Source organism: Saccopteryx bilineata, chromosome 9, assembly GCF_036850765.1.
Source record: "Saccopteryx bilineata isolate mSacBil1 chromosome 9, mSacBil1_pri_phased_curated, whole genome shotgun sequence".
Classification (NCBI taxonomy): Eukaryota; Metazoa; Chordata; class Mammalia; order Chiroptera; family Emballonuridae; genus Saccopteryx; species Saccopteryx bilineata.
Genome location: NC_089498.1, coordinates 23412002 through 23428171, shown reverse-complemented (window position 1 = coordinate 23428171; position 16170 = coordinate 23412002). Strand labels below are relative to the sequence as shown.

Genomic DNA, 16170 nt, shown 5'->3' with positions numbered 1-16170 from the left:
GTCTGGATTTCTAACACTGTTTTCCATGTGGGCTTCCTGATTTCTCTTCTTGTACAAGTGATATTAAAAATAGGAGAAAAAAATCCTATGGGGTTATGTTTTTCATCAGTGTTTATAATATGGTTCAGATTTGTGATCATTCTAGGGTTGTTCCCTTCTAATCCATGTTCCCTTCTGCAGCCCAGGTGAACTTTCTGATCATTTCACTTCCCCATTTTAAACCTTTTAGAACAGTGGTTTTCTATCGCTGGTCCACGAATGGGTCTACCAGAAATTTTGTGCCAGTTAACCACCCAGATGCTATATGGAGATTCTAGACCCAGTGATTTTAGTTGATTTGCTTATGCTCAGGGTGATTTCTGCCTTAGTGGTCCCTGAATAAATCTCATATTTTTACTGGTCCCCAAGTGTAAAACAGTTAAAAACCACTGTTTTAGAAGACTCTCCACTTTCCTGAGGATAAAGTAGTCTCCTTACTGAGGCTTAAAAGGCCCTTCATGGTCAAGACCTCTACCCCCAATTTTTATATAAAAAGGAGAAAATGAACCCCAGCAGCCTCTGGTGCCCTATTGATACTCCTAGTATGGTTCAGAGGTCCAGTTCAAGTTCCCCAAATTCCAAAAAATATGAATGTATGCTATTCAGCATAACATTTCATTGTTCAGGTATTTTTCTGCTACAGCTGTAACTCACAGTGCCACTGCTGTAATTTATAATCCGTGGGCCTCATTAAGCAAGCCCCTTACCTGTACTTGTTCGATCTTATCAGGTGTTTTTTTCACATTCCCATTCTTCCGCTCGGCTATCTGACTTCCGCTTCTCTCATTTTCTTAAGCCACCCCCTCTCTCCCTCTTCGCCTCCCTCTCTTCCTTCCTCTGACTAAGCATCGCACACCTGCTCCGGATTAGACAGGCCCCTGATTCCTGTTTATAAAGGGAGCAGATTGGGCAAGTTATGAATCTCTGCTTAGTTTTGTCACCTGTGCAAGGGGGCACTGAAGCACTCCACCACAGGTCATAGGAAGTAAATGCATTTCTGCCCATTAGTTACCTGTTCATAGTAAGAGAAGCAGTTTAGCACGGTCCTGAAAGTGTTGGGTTTTGGAGTCAGACAGACTGGGTTTTGTAAGCTATGTCCAAGGCCTACTGCAAAGGTGCCTTCCGATAAATGAATGTGAGAACTAAATGAGCTAATGCTGGCACATAAAGAGAGCTGCCGGAGCTGTAGTTGTGATGATGCTGATGTTGGTTCAGCTCTACCTCCTCCACCTTGTTCTATTCCACATTCCCTCATCCTCTTGGGAGAAACTGGCATGCCCGTGTCCATAGAGGTATTTCCTCTCCTTTTATTTTTATTAAGAAAAAACTTAAATACAGTCAATTCACCATTTTCAGTGTACATTTCTGTGAGTTTGGCTGGATGCATGAAGTTATTTAACCACAACGACAAGACATAGAATATTTTCAGCACCCCCCAAATCTCATGTGCTCCTTTATGTCAACTCCTATCCCAACCTCCAAGCCTTGGCCATCACTGGTTTATTTTCTGCCCTATGATTTTGCCTTTTCCAGAATGTTACATAACTTAAATCATATATCAGGAAGTATTTTGAGTCTGGTTTGTTTGGGTTTTTTTTTTTTTTTTACTTAATAAATTGCATTTGAGATTCATCATAAAAAAAAAAAGATTTTAATAATGTTAAAAGTGGGCAAATTCCTAAGCCTCTCTGGGCACAAACACGAAGTCGCAATGGCATTTCCATATTTATTGCCTGGCTTTGTGGTCCTACACTTGCTGCACCTCCCAGAATAGGAAGCAAACGACAGATGGAAACAGATGGGGCTGGCTCCCTGCCTTCCCTGTCAGCACGGCTGGCCCTGCCACGTGAGAAGGGGCGTGGCCTGCAGATCCACCCAGTATGGAAAGCAGCCTGCCCGAGCCCTCGGACTTTTATTATGTCCCAAAATGCTTCTCACTTGGCACCTGTGCTAAGGTGGAAGTTGGTGAGACATCACCGTGTTGCTGAAACTCAAGCTACTCAGACCTTAGGGGAGTGTATTTTACAAGTTCTCAGAAGGAGTTGATGTTGGAGCTTCTGGAACAGCGGTTCTTGCTGCAGCTGTCCACTGGAATCACCCGAGGAACTGTGAGAACAGCTGATGCCTGACCCCCAGCTGAAGAGTTCTGATTTACTTGGAGTTAGGATATAGAAAAGTTCCCAGCACGATTCTAATGTGCATTCAAGGCTGAGAATCACTGACTTATAAGATGGTGGCAAAAAGGTCACAAGGAATGGTGATAGAATCAGAGCCCTTCTGTGCTCTGAATGTTTGTGCCCCCCCTTCATGTTAATATCCTAACCCAAGCCAAAGGTGAAGGTACTTGGAGGTGGGGCCTTTGGGAGGTGATTAGGTCATGATGGCTGAGCCCTCCTGATTGGGATTAGTGCCCTTATAAAAGAGGCCACTGAAAGCTAGCTTGTCCCTTCCACCATGTAACCCCCAGGAAAAAGATGCCATCTGTGAACCGGGAAGTGCAGGCCCTCACCGGACACGGAAACGGTCTGCGTCACGATCTCGGACTTCCCAGCCTTCAGAATTGTAAGAAATAAATTTCTGTTCTTTATAAGCCGCCTAGCAGCTGGTATTTTGTTACAGCAGCCTGAATGGACTAAGACAGGCCCTACTTAGGTAACTGCCTCCAACAGTTACTCATCACTTACTGTCTACCAGGTATGAATAAGGACTGCCTAATTACATCTTCACAGCGGCTCGCTGAGGTAGGTCCTAGGATGGCGCTCAGCCTCCAGATGACAAAACTGAGGCTCGCAGACAGGAGGCTGAACCAGGTCAGCCTGGCTCCAAAGCTCATACTCCTAACCGCTTTACTGGACAGTCCACCTGTTCACCTGCGAGGGCCCCTCCCTCGTGCCATGCCCCGCCCATGGCAGTGACTCACGAAGTAGGCCTTCTCATTTTAAAAGTAATTGAAATCCATGACACAAAGAAGATACGAATGTATTTTCGAGACCCCCCACCCCTTTTTTTTTGGACTAAGGGGAACCTGTCCTGATTGTATCTAAAGAAGAGTAAGACACATTTGATCTTGCCCACGAAGAGACTTCCCACAAAAAGTTTTGCTGCGAGGTGAGTCGTGGCAGAATGTGCCCAGAGCCGACCATGAAGCCCTCCAGAGGGGTTTCTGTGAGAACTGGTCATTTCTACAAAAGCTCCAGAAGGTGTCCCCACTGCTGCATGCTCTTAGATAGGCAGCCAAACACGCCAGCTCTGAAATCTCCCTTACAGCCAGCTTCAAAGCTCTTTAGAAATATTTTCAAAACAGGATGGTCTTTAAAGTCAATTTCTTTTCATATCTGGTCTTCAGTAGATGTACCTAGCTTTAGGGGGTTTTAATTAATATGAACATTTAGATAAATCAACTACGCTTTCTTTAAGAATCAGATCACTACATGTACCAAGCAGACATAACTCTAACTCAGACGCAGATATATACTGATACGTTCCACTGATTTCTTCAGAAGCCAGCTTAGCTCACACTAAATATCTAAAAGACTGATGCCCTCTACCAATAGTGGAGCCGTTGGGAAGACGTCTGAAAAAGAATGAATCCATAATTAGGTAATTAGAGTTCTTCTATAATAACATAAAAGCTATGCAAAAAGTTTTGTAATGCTTAAAATTGAAACGAAAAACAACCCACTTCATTTCTCTGAGGGGTATGAATGTGGTATCTCAGGAGACTGGACTAAACTGAACTGCAAGTAGACGCAGACTACATGATCCCTAACACAGTGATCACTTTGTGTTAAATACGAAGAGAGTGAACCATCTCCTTCTGCTTGGCCTTGAGTCACTTGTAGGGCAAAAACAAAAGCAGGGATTTGCCGTAATCAGCGTGGAGTATAAGCAGGTCTACTGGAGCTTGACCTCACACTGTTCTCTTTCACAAGGGGCTTCAAATTTACTAATAATGTCATATTTATAACGGGGGTGATGCAACATGGATTTTCATCATTATTCTTAAACTATGTGTCTATGTTATATACTTTTGCATATATGATGCAATTTCACAATAAAAAGGGAGTGGATGTCAAGGATATGCGGAGTAATGAGACAATTTCTGATCTTCCAGTGAGGTCATTTCAGTTAAGTGAGGGGCCCAAAGCCAGCTTCAACTGGGTTGGAGAGTGAATGTGGAGACAAGAGCATTGTTGTCTTACGTTGCCTCGCTCAGGGCTGGTGCTTCCTGCATCAAGAGGTTTAGGGAAGGGCTCTCTAGGATGTTGAGCACTTGCAGTTAGGGCGAAGGTGCAGAGAGCTTGAGAAAGAGTGAGAGGCAATTACTGATGGAGAGGAACATGGACAGAAAGTTTGGCCTTGAAAAGCAAGACATCAGAAGGAAGGAAGGAGAGGAGCAAAGTAATCTGAGGTGTGGGCCGGGAGAGACCGGGAGGAAGCCCCATCCGGTGGAATATGGTGGGAACTGGAGGGGAGGATGGGGAAGCTGAAAGGGAGGAGGGGCCCCGGAAAGCTTCTGAGTAAAAACCGGTGCCAATGTACTGACCAGATGGGTACGGAGGGGAGGAGCTGACCCGAGGCAAGGACACAGAACCAGACAGGCTGGAAGGTTGGGCGTAGCCTTGGGACTGATCATGATCATCGTCACCAGTGGATGACAAATTGCTTTCTTAAGTGATCGTATCAAAGGACACTCTCACTGGCAATGCCTGAGCTACTGTGCTTCCATATCCTCAACCATGCTGGGTGCGGTCATATTTCATTTTAGCCAAGCTCGTGGGTAGATAGTGGTGTTGAGCTATTGTTTTCATTTCTATTTTCAAGATTACTAATGAGGTAGAATATCTTTCTATATTGGCCGTTCATATTTCTCCTTCTGTGTAATAAGTGCTCATTATCTCCCATTTTTAAGTTGAATTATACTTTTTTTCTTCAAAGGCATATGTTATACTTTATGTACACTTATAATAATTTGAAGGTAACAGGTATGCTAGAACCTTCTTTCAGTTTGTGACCTCTCTTTTAACTATTTTTATGGTATGTTGATGACTAAAAGTTCTCAAATTTAATGCAGAAAGTATGAATAGTTTCATTAGGGTTTCGTGCTTTTTGTATCTTGTTGAAGAAATTCTTTCTTGTTCAGAGATCGTCAAGGCATTGTTCGACATTTTCTTCAAACCTAAAAGATTGACTTTCATATTTGTATCTATGCATCATCCTCACTAAATTCTTTTGCTAATTCTAATAATATGCCTGTAGATTATTTTGAGTTTCTATATGAATAATTATGATAGTTTTATTTCTTTCTTTTAAAATCTAGTCCCTTTTATTTATTTTCATATCTCCCTGAAAGGATTTTAATATTTCATTGTTTTCTCAAGTAATCTTTAATCAGGTTAAGGCATTTTCCCATGAACAATTGTTTAGTTTTATTGAATCTTTTTTTCCTTTGTCTGTTGGGATAACCAGATGGTATTTGTTCTTTACTTTAGTAATATGATAAATTACTAGATTTTCTAATGTGGAACTGACTTTGCATTCTTGGAATAAGCCTGACTTGGTCATGATCTCCCATCTTTTTATCCTTTGCAGGTTACTAATATTTTAATAAATATTTTGCATTTCCATTTTGAATTAATGAATGAGAATAGCCTGAAATATTTGTCTCTGACCTGGCTTAATGAGTTTTGGTATGAAGATTAAATTAGTTTCACAAAATGAGTTGGGTAATTTTTTTTTTATTATTATTTTTCTCTTAAAAAAGCTTGCATAAGTTTGGAATTACTTGTTCCTTTAATGCTTGGAAAAACTTGATTGTAACTAGTGTTTTCTTACAGAATGATTTGAAACCATTTATTCAGTTTCTTCAATGGTTAAAAACCATTTGGATTTCATTATAGATATGTTATAAATATCTTACATATATATTGATATATAAATTATAAATATTAAATATATATATTTAGAGTCAGTTTTGGTAAGTAGTCCCTGACATATGGGTTTCTGTTACCATAGCCTTTTTACTCTTCTAATGTGTCCTCATGTACTATCTAATTTCATTTTTAAAATAAATGCTGTAATGGGCTGAGTTGGTCTCCCTCAAAATATATGCATTGAAGTCCTAGACCCCAGTACTATAGAAGATGACTGTATTTGGAGATTGGATCTTCAGAGGTAATTAAGTTAAAATGAGGTCATTAGGGTGGGCCCTAGCCCGGTATGACCAGTGTCCTCATAACAAGAGGTAATTTGGTCACAGCCATGGATGTGAAGACACAGGGGTAAGACAGCCATCTATAAGCCAGGAAAGAAGCGTGGGACAGATTGTTCCCTCATGGCCCTCGGCAGAAACCAGCCCTGCCCACACCTTGATCTCCGGAACCTAGCTTCCAGACTGCGAGAAAATAAATTTCTGTTGGTAACGCCTCCCAGTCTGTGGAACATTGTCATGGCAGCTCTAGCAAACAACACAAACACTCATGTTCCTTAGAACCTTATCCTTGGGAACTCCTCTTTTGACCCCATTAGCTTCCCATCAGAAATGCTTCCCCTCTAACCCCAGGGCTCCCTACTTGCTTTTGTCACTGACCTAAACTTCCCTGGGAGATGGGAAAGAAAAAACTGCAGAAGCTTAAAGGGTTCTGAGAAGAGTGGGGGCCTATAGGGAAGAGAGAGGGATATTCATGGAAGGGACCAAGGCTCAGGCCAGCTAGGGACACCTGCGGCTCTCAGACCCTGTGAGGCCTCCATGTCCTGAAGTGGCTTCAGACCGATTACAGGAGAAGGTGGCGCAAAGCTGCCTCTGGGACGCTGCTCTCAAACGTGGCCTGGTGGTAACATCACAGAGGTGCCAATCCACTCAACTTTCTCAATTTAGGAATGGCCATAACAGCTGGCCTTTCCTGAGCATGTATTATGTGACAGGCAGTTTCAAGAGCCCTGAAGGTAGGGGCTGAGTCAATTTTCACCATACCTGTATGTGGGAGGCACCCTTATCACCCCACCCCCCAATTTCAGATGAAAAAGCCGAAGCTTAGGGACACTTAGCCACCTGCCACGGTTACATGGGGCAGGCAGCTGAGCATAATCCTGCCTCAGAGGCCGGGCTCTTAGCCTGCACACTGAGCAGCTCAGGACAGCTGGGTGCAAGGACACCCAGGGCCTGCCCCGTGGTGTTCATTAAAACCAGTTTTGTTTTGAAAGAAAAGTAAAGAATCATGTGTCTCCTAAATATTTACATTTTAAAAAAATTAGATCCTAGTGCAAAGCAAGGGCCTGCCCTGATCGTGGGGTCTGGGCTGAGCTGGCTACAGGGTGGAATGGTGGGGAAGACAGGGAGGCACTCCGGGCCTGGCCCTCCCGAGCCACTCGTGGGCCCTCGCCTGCTAAGGCCTGGCCTCGGCCTTGCCGAACACAGCCTGGGCCAGGAAAGGAGTTTCTACCCTTGGCGAGAAGGAAAAGGAGTCTGGGTCCATCGGCTAGTTATCTGAGGACCTATAGCTCTAACACTTCAGGATCTTGGGGAGCACTTTACCTAGCAGCGCTTGGTACAAAGAAACGAGGGAAGGATGGCACCCTCAGGGGACCAATTACAGAGTTCCTTTCTTATCTCGGGGACATACACACTTTACAGACATCTCTCATTTCATCCTCACAACAAGTCCTTTAGGTTTCTACATTATCTCCACCTCACAGTTAAGTAAACCCAGGCGCCCGGATAGGCCAGAAGGACATGGCCAGAATGACTGAGCTGAGTTTCAACCAGCCATGTCCCACCATAGACCAAGACTTCAACTACCACTAATATTATATATTCTGTCTTAGGAGAGTTTCACTTTCAAGAAACTGAGGAATGATGAAGAGAAAGATGGAAGCCTCCAGCAAACGAGGCTTCCTCCACCCCCTCCCAGCCCCTCTACCCTCCTCTTCTAATCACAATATTGGACAACGTATGCTCATCACAGAAAAATCAATGTGAGAACAACACGTGTTCCTTTGCTCCAGGGCTGAGCTCCCTCAGGCCCTTGTATTCGATTTATTTATAATCTGATTTGGAAATAAAAAGGCAAAGCTGTCCTTGGAGACCTCTTGGCTCATGTGCTTTAAGTTCCAGCATTGACTCAGCTTTGCAGCTCCGAGCCTGGGCAGAGATAGCAGCCCAGCCAGCATTCGCTTGGCTCTCTCTGGCCTCTTAGAAGCAAGAGGTTCAGGTGCGGCTGCCCCGCGCTCTGCTCTTAGACAGATGCTGGGAAGCTTCACGTTCTCCTCCAGCTGAGCAGTCAGGCTGAAGAGACAGACCCGGTTCCGGCACGTTCCCACGTGCTGGCTCTGCCCCTAGGTTTCGTCCTAGCCCTGCCTCACATGTGCATGTGTGAGCGGCCCAGACTATCAGAACCCTGTTACACACGTGGATGCAGAGGGACGAGCATGTTTCAAAGCCAGTGACTGGCCTCTCCTCCCACAGAGCGCATAGTTAGCGTGCTTGTCCATCTCACTCCTGTTTTTGTTCTTGTATGTGACAGGAGGGTCGAAAACACTCAAATAAGAGAGATTCTTTAAATGTATGAGTCAGAATTGCCAACAAAATCACACACGCACACAGGCACACACGGCAGATGTATGGGTGCTGTGACAGGAAGGAATGAGAGAGTCTAGGCATCTTCATATCCCGCCTGATAAAAGAAGAAAAGCCTCTTTTATCTTTGTTTCTTTTACTAACTGTAAAGCCTAGAGCAATTCTAATTGGAAAAAAGGTCAGTGTTGGTATATCTGATAAAAGTGACCTTTAGTCAATAAGTGCTTTGTGCTTTCCTAATGGCCTGCACGGAGAGAGCCTGTCTGGAGGGTGAGTGGCATTTTTATTTATTTTTTTGCTGTTCAAGGTGGCATTATGCCTTGAACCTTTCCATTTGGCAGGTACCAGGAAACCGACAGAAAAGAATCTTAAACCAGTTATGAAAGGATTCTCCCCTCAGCACAATAATAATGGGAGCAGGTGGAGCAGCCGATTAAAAAATACCCTGTGAGGACGACTCTGTGCTAATGGCCGTGCCCGGCTCTGGGGCCCACAGGCAGCAGGGTAGACCTGCTCTCTGGCCTCACGGGTATTAAGAGCCAGATGCGAAGTTGGACAGTGAGCCATTATTACAAATGTGACAAGTCCCCAAGGAGATGGGCAACCAGTGCTTAAGACAGGAGCTCTCGTCTAGGGAAGAGTCTCAGCAAAGGCTTCCCTGGGGAAGGACGTTTAAGCTGAGGTGTGATGCAGGGTGGAGGGCAGGGGCTAGCTGGGTGAAGAGCGGGGAAGAGCTTACAGCAGAGGAAGAGAGAGCAGTTAGACAGGAATGGCTCTGGACAGGACAGAGGCCAGCCGGCAAGGTCAGGCAGTGCGGAAAGGGCAGAGAGAAATGCAGGGGCCAGCACTTGCTGAGCCTTGTAGAACACGGAAGTATTTCTTACTTTATCCTAAAAAGGTAGAATAGGTGAAGCTGGTGACGGATTTGATGAAGTGGGTGGGGCTAGAGAGAGGAAGGAACCTGGACGACTCACAGGACGGTGATTCCATCGTTCCTGGGACAGGGGACCCTAGAGGAGAGGCAGGGAGGACACGAGGGGAGAGCCTGGGTTACAGCAGGGCACGGTGGATGTGGTCGCCTGGGAGACATCCAGGCGGGGTGGTCAGGAAGGCGGTGGCCTGGGTCTGGGTGGAGATACACAGTTAGGCCACAGCAGGGCTCCGTGAAGCTGTGGGCTGAGTGCAGTTGTCAGGAAGAGCAGAGGGCCGGGAGGGGACCTTGTGTCCTTCTAGTCCGGCGGAGTCGTGGCTGGCCAAGAGCTGAGGACGCATGGGGGGAAAGGGAGAGCATGGTGTTATTCGAGTCAAGAAAGGTACGTGTTTCAAGAAGGCAGCATTAGGCAACTGTGCTGAATGCTGCTAAGAGTTACCTTTCTGAAAAACACCCGACTTGATTATAAATCTCACCACTGCCTCCAAGAAAGAGCCTAAGCTCCTTATCATGAAACATACCAAGACGCTCACACACCCCTGCCGATCTACCTCCCAGACGCGTCTCCCTGACTTCTCCCCTGCCAGAGAGTCTACATGGTAGCCGGGCCGACACACCCCTGTCCACACTGGTTGGCGGTGCCGTTGGCTTGTCCGGTGTTCATTTTCTCATGTGTCAGTTTTTGTCGAGAGGTTGGCCCCACCCCTACCCCATTCAGTCCACGGGGTTCGGAGGTCATCATTGCAGCCCTTGGTGTGGGGCATGTGGCTGGGACAGTAATAATAAGTGCTTTGCCCTCCCCAGATGGTGACTGGTTGAGGGAGGGGACAGGTAACGTGATTAAAGTGGTCTGATCAGAGTGAATCTCATGGAAGTTCTGGAATAAAGGCCCATGTTCCTTCCCTGTGGATTATGGCCCCAGGAGTGAAGGCAGCCATGTGGGGACCATGGGAGAGCTGCTCTGAGAATGTGGCGAGCGCATGGAAGACAGCAGAGACACTGGCTCCGGTGACACTATTTGAGTCCTTCAGTTAAGCCAGGCCGGGAGCCAGAATGAATCTGGACTTATGAGTTGTGGGAACCAATAAATGTCCTTTCCTTTTTATTTTTTGCTTAGGGTCAGGTTTCCTGTCACTTGCAATAGAATTCTATCCATGGATCCTAACTAATATAAACATACCATTCTTGTTACTTAGAAGATGTTCTGCTTCTCCATCTGGAACACTTAACGGTGCTTCTGAGCGCAGCTCCCCGGCTCCTCTGAGCAGCCACCCCTCTGTCGTTCCTTGGAGCCTGGCATGATCACATGTGCACTGTGGTTTACACATATGCTTCCCCAACAGCCTCAGACCAGGGAGCATATCTTATTCACCTTTATATTCCTGATGTCTCACACATTACCTGGTGCAGAAGAATCACTTATCAAATTTTTTCTGAATGACTCTCCAATGAATGAATAAGTGAATGTATGAATGAATGAATGAATGAATGAAAAATGAATTATAAGCAGAGCCTCAATACTAAGATATAGAAAGATACTGAAGAAAGTGAAAGAATAGTTAAATGAATGCTTAAACTAATAAAAAATTGAGCATATCATCTCTAGTATTGGCCAAGTACATTTTTTAAAATGTCATTATTTTAATTATGGAAATAGCTGCTCACAAATAAAAATTATATCCCTTGCTCCCAGATGGAATGAACTCATTTAGCTATGTTACATCAGAATAACTTCACAGAATCTGGTATTTGAAGCTCATTAGGTCAGGTTGACTAGTTTTCGATAATAATTTTAAATGCTCATTCTCTACAGAATTTCATTTCAAACCTAAACAGTTCTTGACATCTAAAGGTCAGGTTCCATCGCGTGGGCCCGGGCCCGGGCCTGGCTTTAGTGCTATGCTGGGTCATCCTTAGATGTCTACAGAAAACATCCAGAGCAAGCCATCATTACTGTGGCAACAAGTGCTGGAAAGGACAGGGTGGCTGTCACAGACAAGATGATGATTGTGTACAGGAAGCCCCAACAAGCCAAGGAAACATGAGGCCTCAGTGAAGCATGGCCACTCAACATTCAGTGCTGAAAACAGAGCTGTCAAAACATCCAATCAAGAAACACACAGAAGCCCATTTGTCCCGGCCACGAACAAGGCTAGAGCCCGATGAAAACGCTCCTGAGGCCTGACTAAAACAGGCTGTTTACATTTTTAAAAAGAGTGGTTTCCAAATTAAGTTTGGATTTAGCTTCTAATTGAACTCAAATTTAACTGAACAGAAAAGATACCTCTAAACACAAATATTGTGAAGATAGCTTCTCCCTTTCGGTACTCATCACCTCCCGCTATTTTGAACACAGGTGAGTATGTATTATATATATCCATATATGGGCTGGAATGAACCCCACTGAACTATGCAGAACGTGGGGCTCAGAGCAGCACACTGTCCATGCATTGTGCTGTGACATTCGCGCTCTGGGTTTGAAATGCTTATTAAGAAAACTGTACAAAGGCTTTATTTTTTAGTGACAAATTTCTAATGATCCAACCGCTAGATTCAAAATTAAAGCAGGCCTATGCATATTGCTCTGTTAATTTGGTGGAAACTGAGGTTTTCAAAGAGGTTTTATCTGGCTTTTCATGCTTGGAAATCTAGGAGGAGACTACGAGTTTAGGCTCTATGTTATTTTCGTCAGTAACTAGTTGTCAGAACCAAGAATGTTCATGAAAGACCAGTGCAGAGAAATTAGGAACCCAGTGCAAAGCACCCCAAGGAGAAAAACATAAACAAAGTGAAGGGCTGGGAGGGCAGCTCGGTGGGTGGTACCTTATTTGATTTTCCTCATCGTTCAGCCGGAAGAACCAGTGAAACTTCACAATGAATGGGCTGCAGTTGGTGACCGTCACGTAGCGGATCATGTCGGTGTCATTCAGGATACAGCCAAAGTCCAGCTCCTGGGTCTCGAAGCGGAGGTTGGGGAAATGCACCTCCCCTCGCAGATTCAGGGTATCCACCTGAGGATGCTCCAGGTACTTGATTGCTAGAGTTTCTTCTGCCACCCAGTTGTTGAAATCCTGTTTGTGGGAAGGGTCAAATTTGACCAGCAGGTTTTTCTCTTCACCAGTATTCAGTTTAATAGGCTGTAAACAAGATAATGGGGCATTACTAACCTTTGCACTATGCATGTCCAACCTAATACATGAAAACAGGACAGCCAAAGTTATTTCAATATATTTATGTATATACACATACGGATACATGCATTCATATACATAATGCTATGAAATACACACATACCACACTTCATCGATATTATAGATATGATAAATATTCACACATATTTTCTTAGTTGAATATGAAAGCAAGGAAAATCCAGAGAGGAATTATTTGAAGGAAGGGATTTTGATAAAGAGTGGTGAGGCTATAAAGATCAAGGAGCTGTAAAAAAGAAAATCTACAATGAATAAGTATTATAAAAATATTCTTAATTGAAAATAAATTAGATGGTAAAATGCTCTTCCTACACAGGTGGGAAAAGTTCTTCGCTTAAGGAATTTCAAAAAGGCTTTCTAAAGCACGGGGGGAGGGGATCTGTAGAAAATGACCCAGAAAGGGACGCATTAGGTAATTGAATTTCTTTCCTGACGTCCGCGATTCTAACGCTTCAGCACAGTGTTAACTCCTTTCTGCTGTGTGCTATTCAACTTAAAAATGACACTCCACAGCTGTACCCGGTTTGCTGGGTAGATCTCGATTGTCCTTTTTCTCTCTTTGATTCAAATCCGCATGTGTTCCTTGATCCCAAGGCCACAGTAACACCTTGCCATAGAAAGCCTGACTAGGAGTTGGCTTTTTTTAGGAATTGCCCAATTCCCACATTTAATCGGCATAAAAGCTGCCTCCTGGTTTTGCAGATAGTGTTGGGAGGCCGTCAGGAGGAAGGCACACAGGAACGAATCAGTTTCCAGAGCACTGCCCTCCCTACTGAGAGTTAAGGTTCAGGTATTCAACTGTGTGTGCACATCAGTGCACATGATTAGATGGTTTCAGTTGACAGTGCCAATCACTTGATTCAAGGGTCAGAGAGAGGGTAGTGACTCTTCAGACGGCTAATCCGATCCGAGAGCCTGGCTGGCCACTTGGCACAGCTGGCAGGGCATACTTTAGAACCTGCTCTTGTAGACCATGGCATCTGCAGAACTTGGTGTCACAATGCTTAGTGTTTAAATATCTTTGAAGATTGACTCCCTCCCTCACACCAGAGTAATCCCTTTTGTTTTGTGGAAAAGATACATACCCATGCAATGCTATATTATATATCAAAGCCCAAAGAAGAAATTAGAAACTTATCCAAAATTTCACCATATATTATCTCTCAGAGTTCACATTTGATACATTAATTAGTCCAGACATGATGGATGGCTGAATACAATTTTACAAAAATAGAGCAAGACTAATTTATTTTAAAATATCACACCTGAAATTTTTCTCGGAAAAGAATCTGAAAAAGAAATCTTATACAAGAGATATGAATCCTAAAATCATGGACTCTGGAGCCAGGCTGCTTAGGTTCAAATCCTGGTCTCCCGGTTACTAGCTATACGAGTGTGGGCAAAGTTAGTTGATTTTCTTAGCCCTCAGTTTCCCCATCCGTAAAATAGGGTCAATAATAGGACCTACCATTTTTTAAGAGGATGAAATGAGTTAATGTACATGGGATGTCTTCAGAGTAGTGCTTATGGTATATAAATGCCAATTATTACTATTATCCCTTACAACCAAGAAAAAAGATGGTTAAATACTAAGTGGTTTCATCTTTAGACAGTATCTTACTGACACTCAACTGTAAAGGGGAGGAAGTCAGCATGCTTATGTTTACCTCACCTCCCAGCTGTTATAGGTTGTAGCATTCACTTTTAAAAGCCAAGGTATAAAACATTCTGTTCTGAAATCATAACCCCAAACGTTGTTTAGTCTCAGGCGTTGAGTTAAATAAACTCAGTCCTCCTCCCAGTCTTTTTCTCATAGTGTCCCCCATCCCCCCGGCATTTCTGGGTTCTTGTGAATGATGGTATTTCATTGGCAAATCAGATTTTCAACAAGGTTCATGAGTGCTTTATTCATCGAGTCCTTGCACATTTAATCGGCATAAAAGTCCTTGCATTCTGAGAGTGTCTGCCTGTTGCCTTTATACTCAAAGGACAATTTGACTGGTTATAAAATTCTTGGGTCACACTTCCTTTCTCTCAAACCTCTGTAGCATTACTCCGTTGTCATCTGGCATTGAGTAGTATTGTGGGGAAGTCCAAGGTTAAAATCTCCCCCTGATGGGGTCTCTTCTTTTCTGTTCAGATGCCATTGGATTCTTTGATTAGCAATAAGACCAGTAACTTAAAAGATATGTCTCACTGTTGAATATTCTAGATCATACTGTCCCAGGACAAGGTGTGGCTTTATGTTAAAAATATTTTTAAAATATTCCGTTTGTATTTTCAGAAGGTAAGAATGATGAAAAGCAAGTCAATGTTGTGCCCATCTTCCTCTTACCCAGGCCAACTATTCCTGTCCCCTGAAGTAAACAAGGTGGCAAATGTTTTCTCTGTTCTCGTGGAACTACTGTGTGCATATAAGATCAAATTTGTATCTGTATTCTTTTATTTTTTTGCACCTGTGATAGCCTAATATGCACTCTTGGTTTGCACTTTGCTATTTTTTACTAGGAGAGCACTCATTAGTGTATATAGAGCTGCCCTATTCTTTTTTTTTTTTTTTTTTTGTATTTTTCTGAAGCTGGAAACGGGGAGAGACAGACAGACTCCCACATGCGCCTGACTGGGATCCACCCGGCACGCCCACCAGGGGTGACGCTCTGCCCACCAGGGGGCGATGCTCTGCCCCTCTGGGGCGTCGCTCTGCCACGACCAGAGCCACTCTAGCGCCTGGGGCAGAGGCCAAGGAGCCATCCCCAGTGCCCGGGCCATCTTTGCTCCAATGGAGCCTTGGCTGCGGGAGGGGAAGAGAGAGACAGAGAGGAAGGGGGGGGGGGGTGGAGAAGCAAATGGGCGCTTCTCCTATGTGCCCTGGCCGGGAATCAAACCCGGGTCCCCCGCACGCCAGGCCGACGCTCTACTGCTGAGCCAACCGGCCAGGGCCTGCCCTATTCTTTTTAACAACTGTATTTTATTTCATCATATAATTCTGCCACATTTATTTAACTAATCTCCTTTTGATGGGTATTGGCTCCCAATCTTCTGCTCTTAGACTCAGTGTTGCAATGACTGTCCTTGCATATATGTCATCTTGTCTATGTCTATAGGATACATTCCTAAGAGGGGAATAAGTAGGTCAAACAATATGGGCATTTAAATTTTTGATACTACCACCACACTGTCTTCCAATGTATGCTTCAACACTGTGGGGTAATCCATGTTTCCATGTGCCCTTCATAATACAAAGCACTATCTAATTTTGCTCTTTGGCAATCTGATAGAGAAAAAAAAAAAAAACGTTTTGTAGTAATTTTAATTTGCATTCCTTCTAATATGATTAAAATTTAGCATGTTTTCAAATACTAAGAGCCATTTTATTTTTTGTGTGTGAATTCTCTGTTCATTTCCTTTGGTATTTT

The 16170-nt window shown here is 44.0% G+C and overlaps 1 protein-coding gene across 2 annotated transcripts in view; it reads right to left on the bottom strand.

The window, feature by feature from the left end:
- HYDIN (HYDIN axonemal central pair apparatus protein) overlaps positions 1-16170 on the bottom strand; it is a 365754-nt gene that overhangs the window by 132966 nt on the left and 216618 nt on the right. For both annotated transcript variants that reach the window (XM_066243172.1, XM_066243173.1), the window contains exon 23: positions 12369-12682. In XM_066243172.1, the coding sequence (XP_066099269.1) occupies positions 12369-12682 (314 nt within the window). The remainder of the gene's footprint in view (positions 1-12368; positions 12683-16170) is intronic.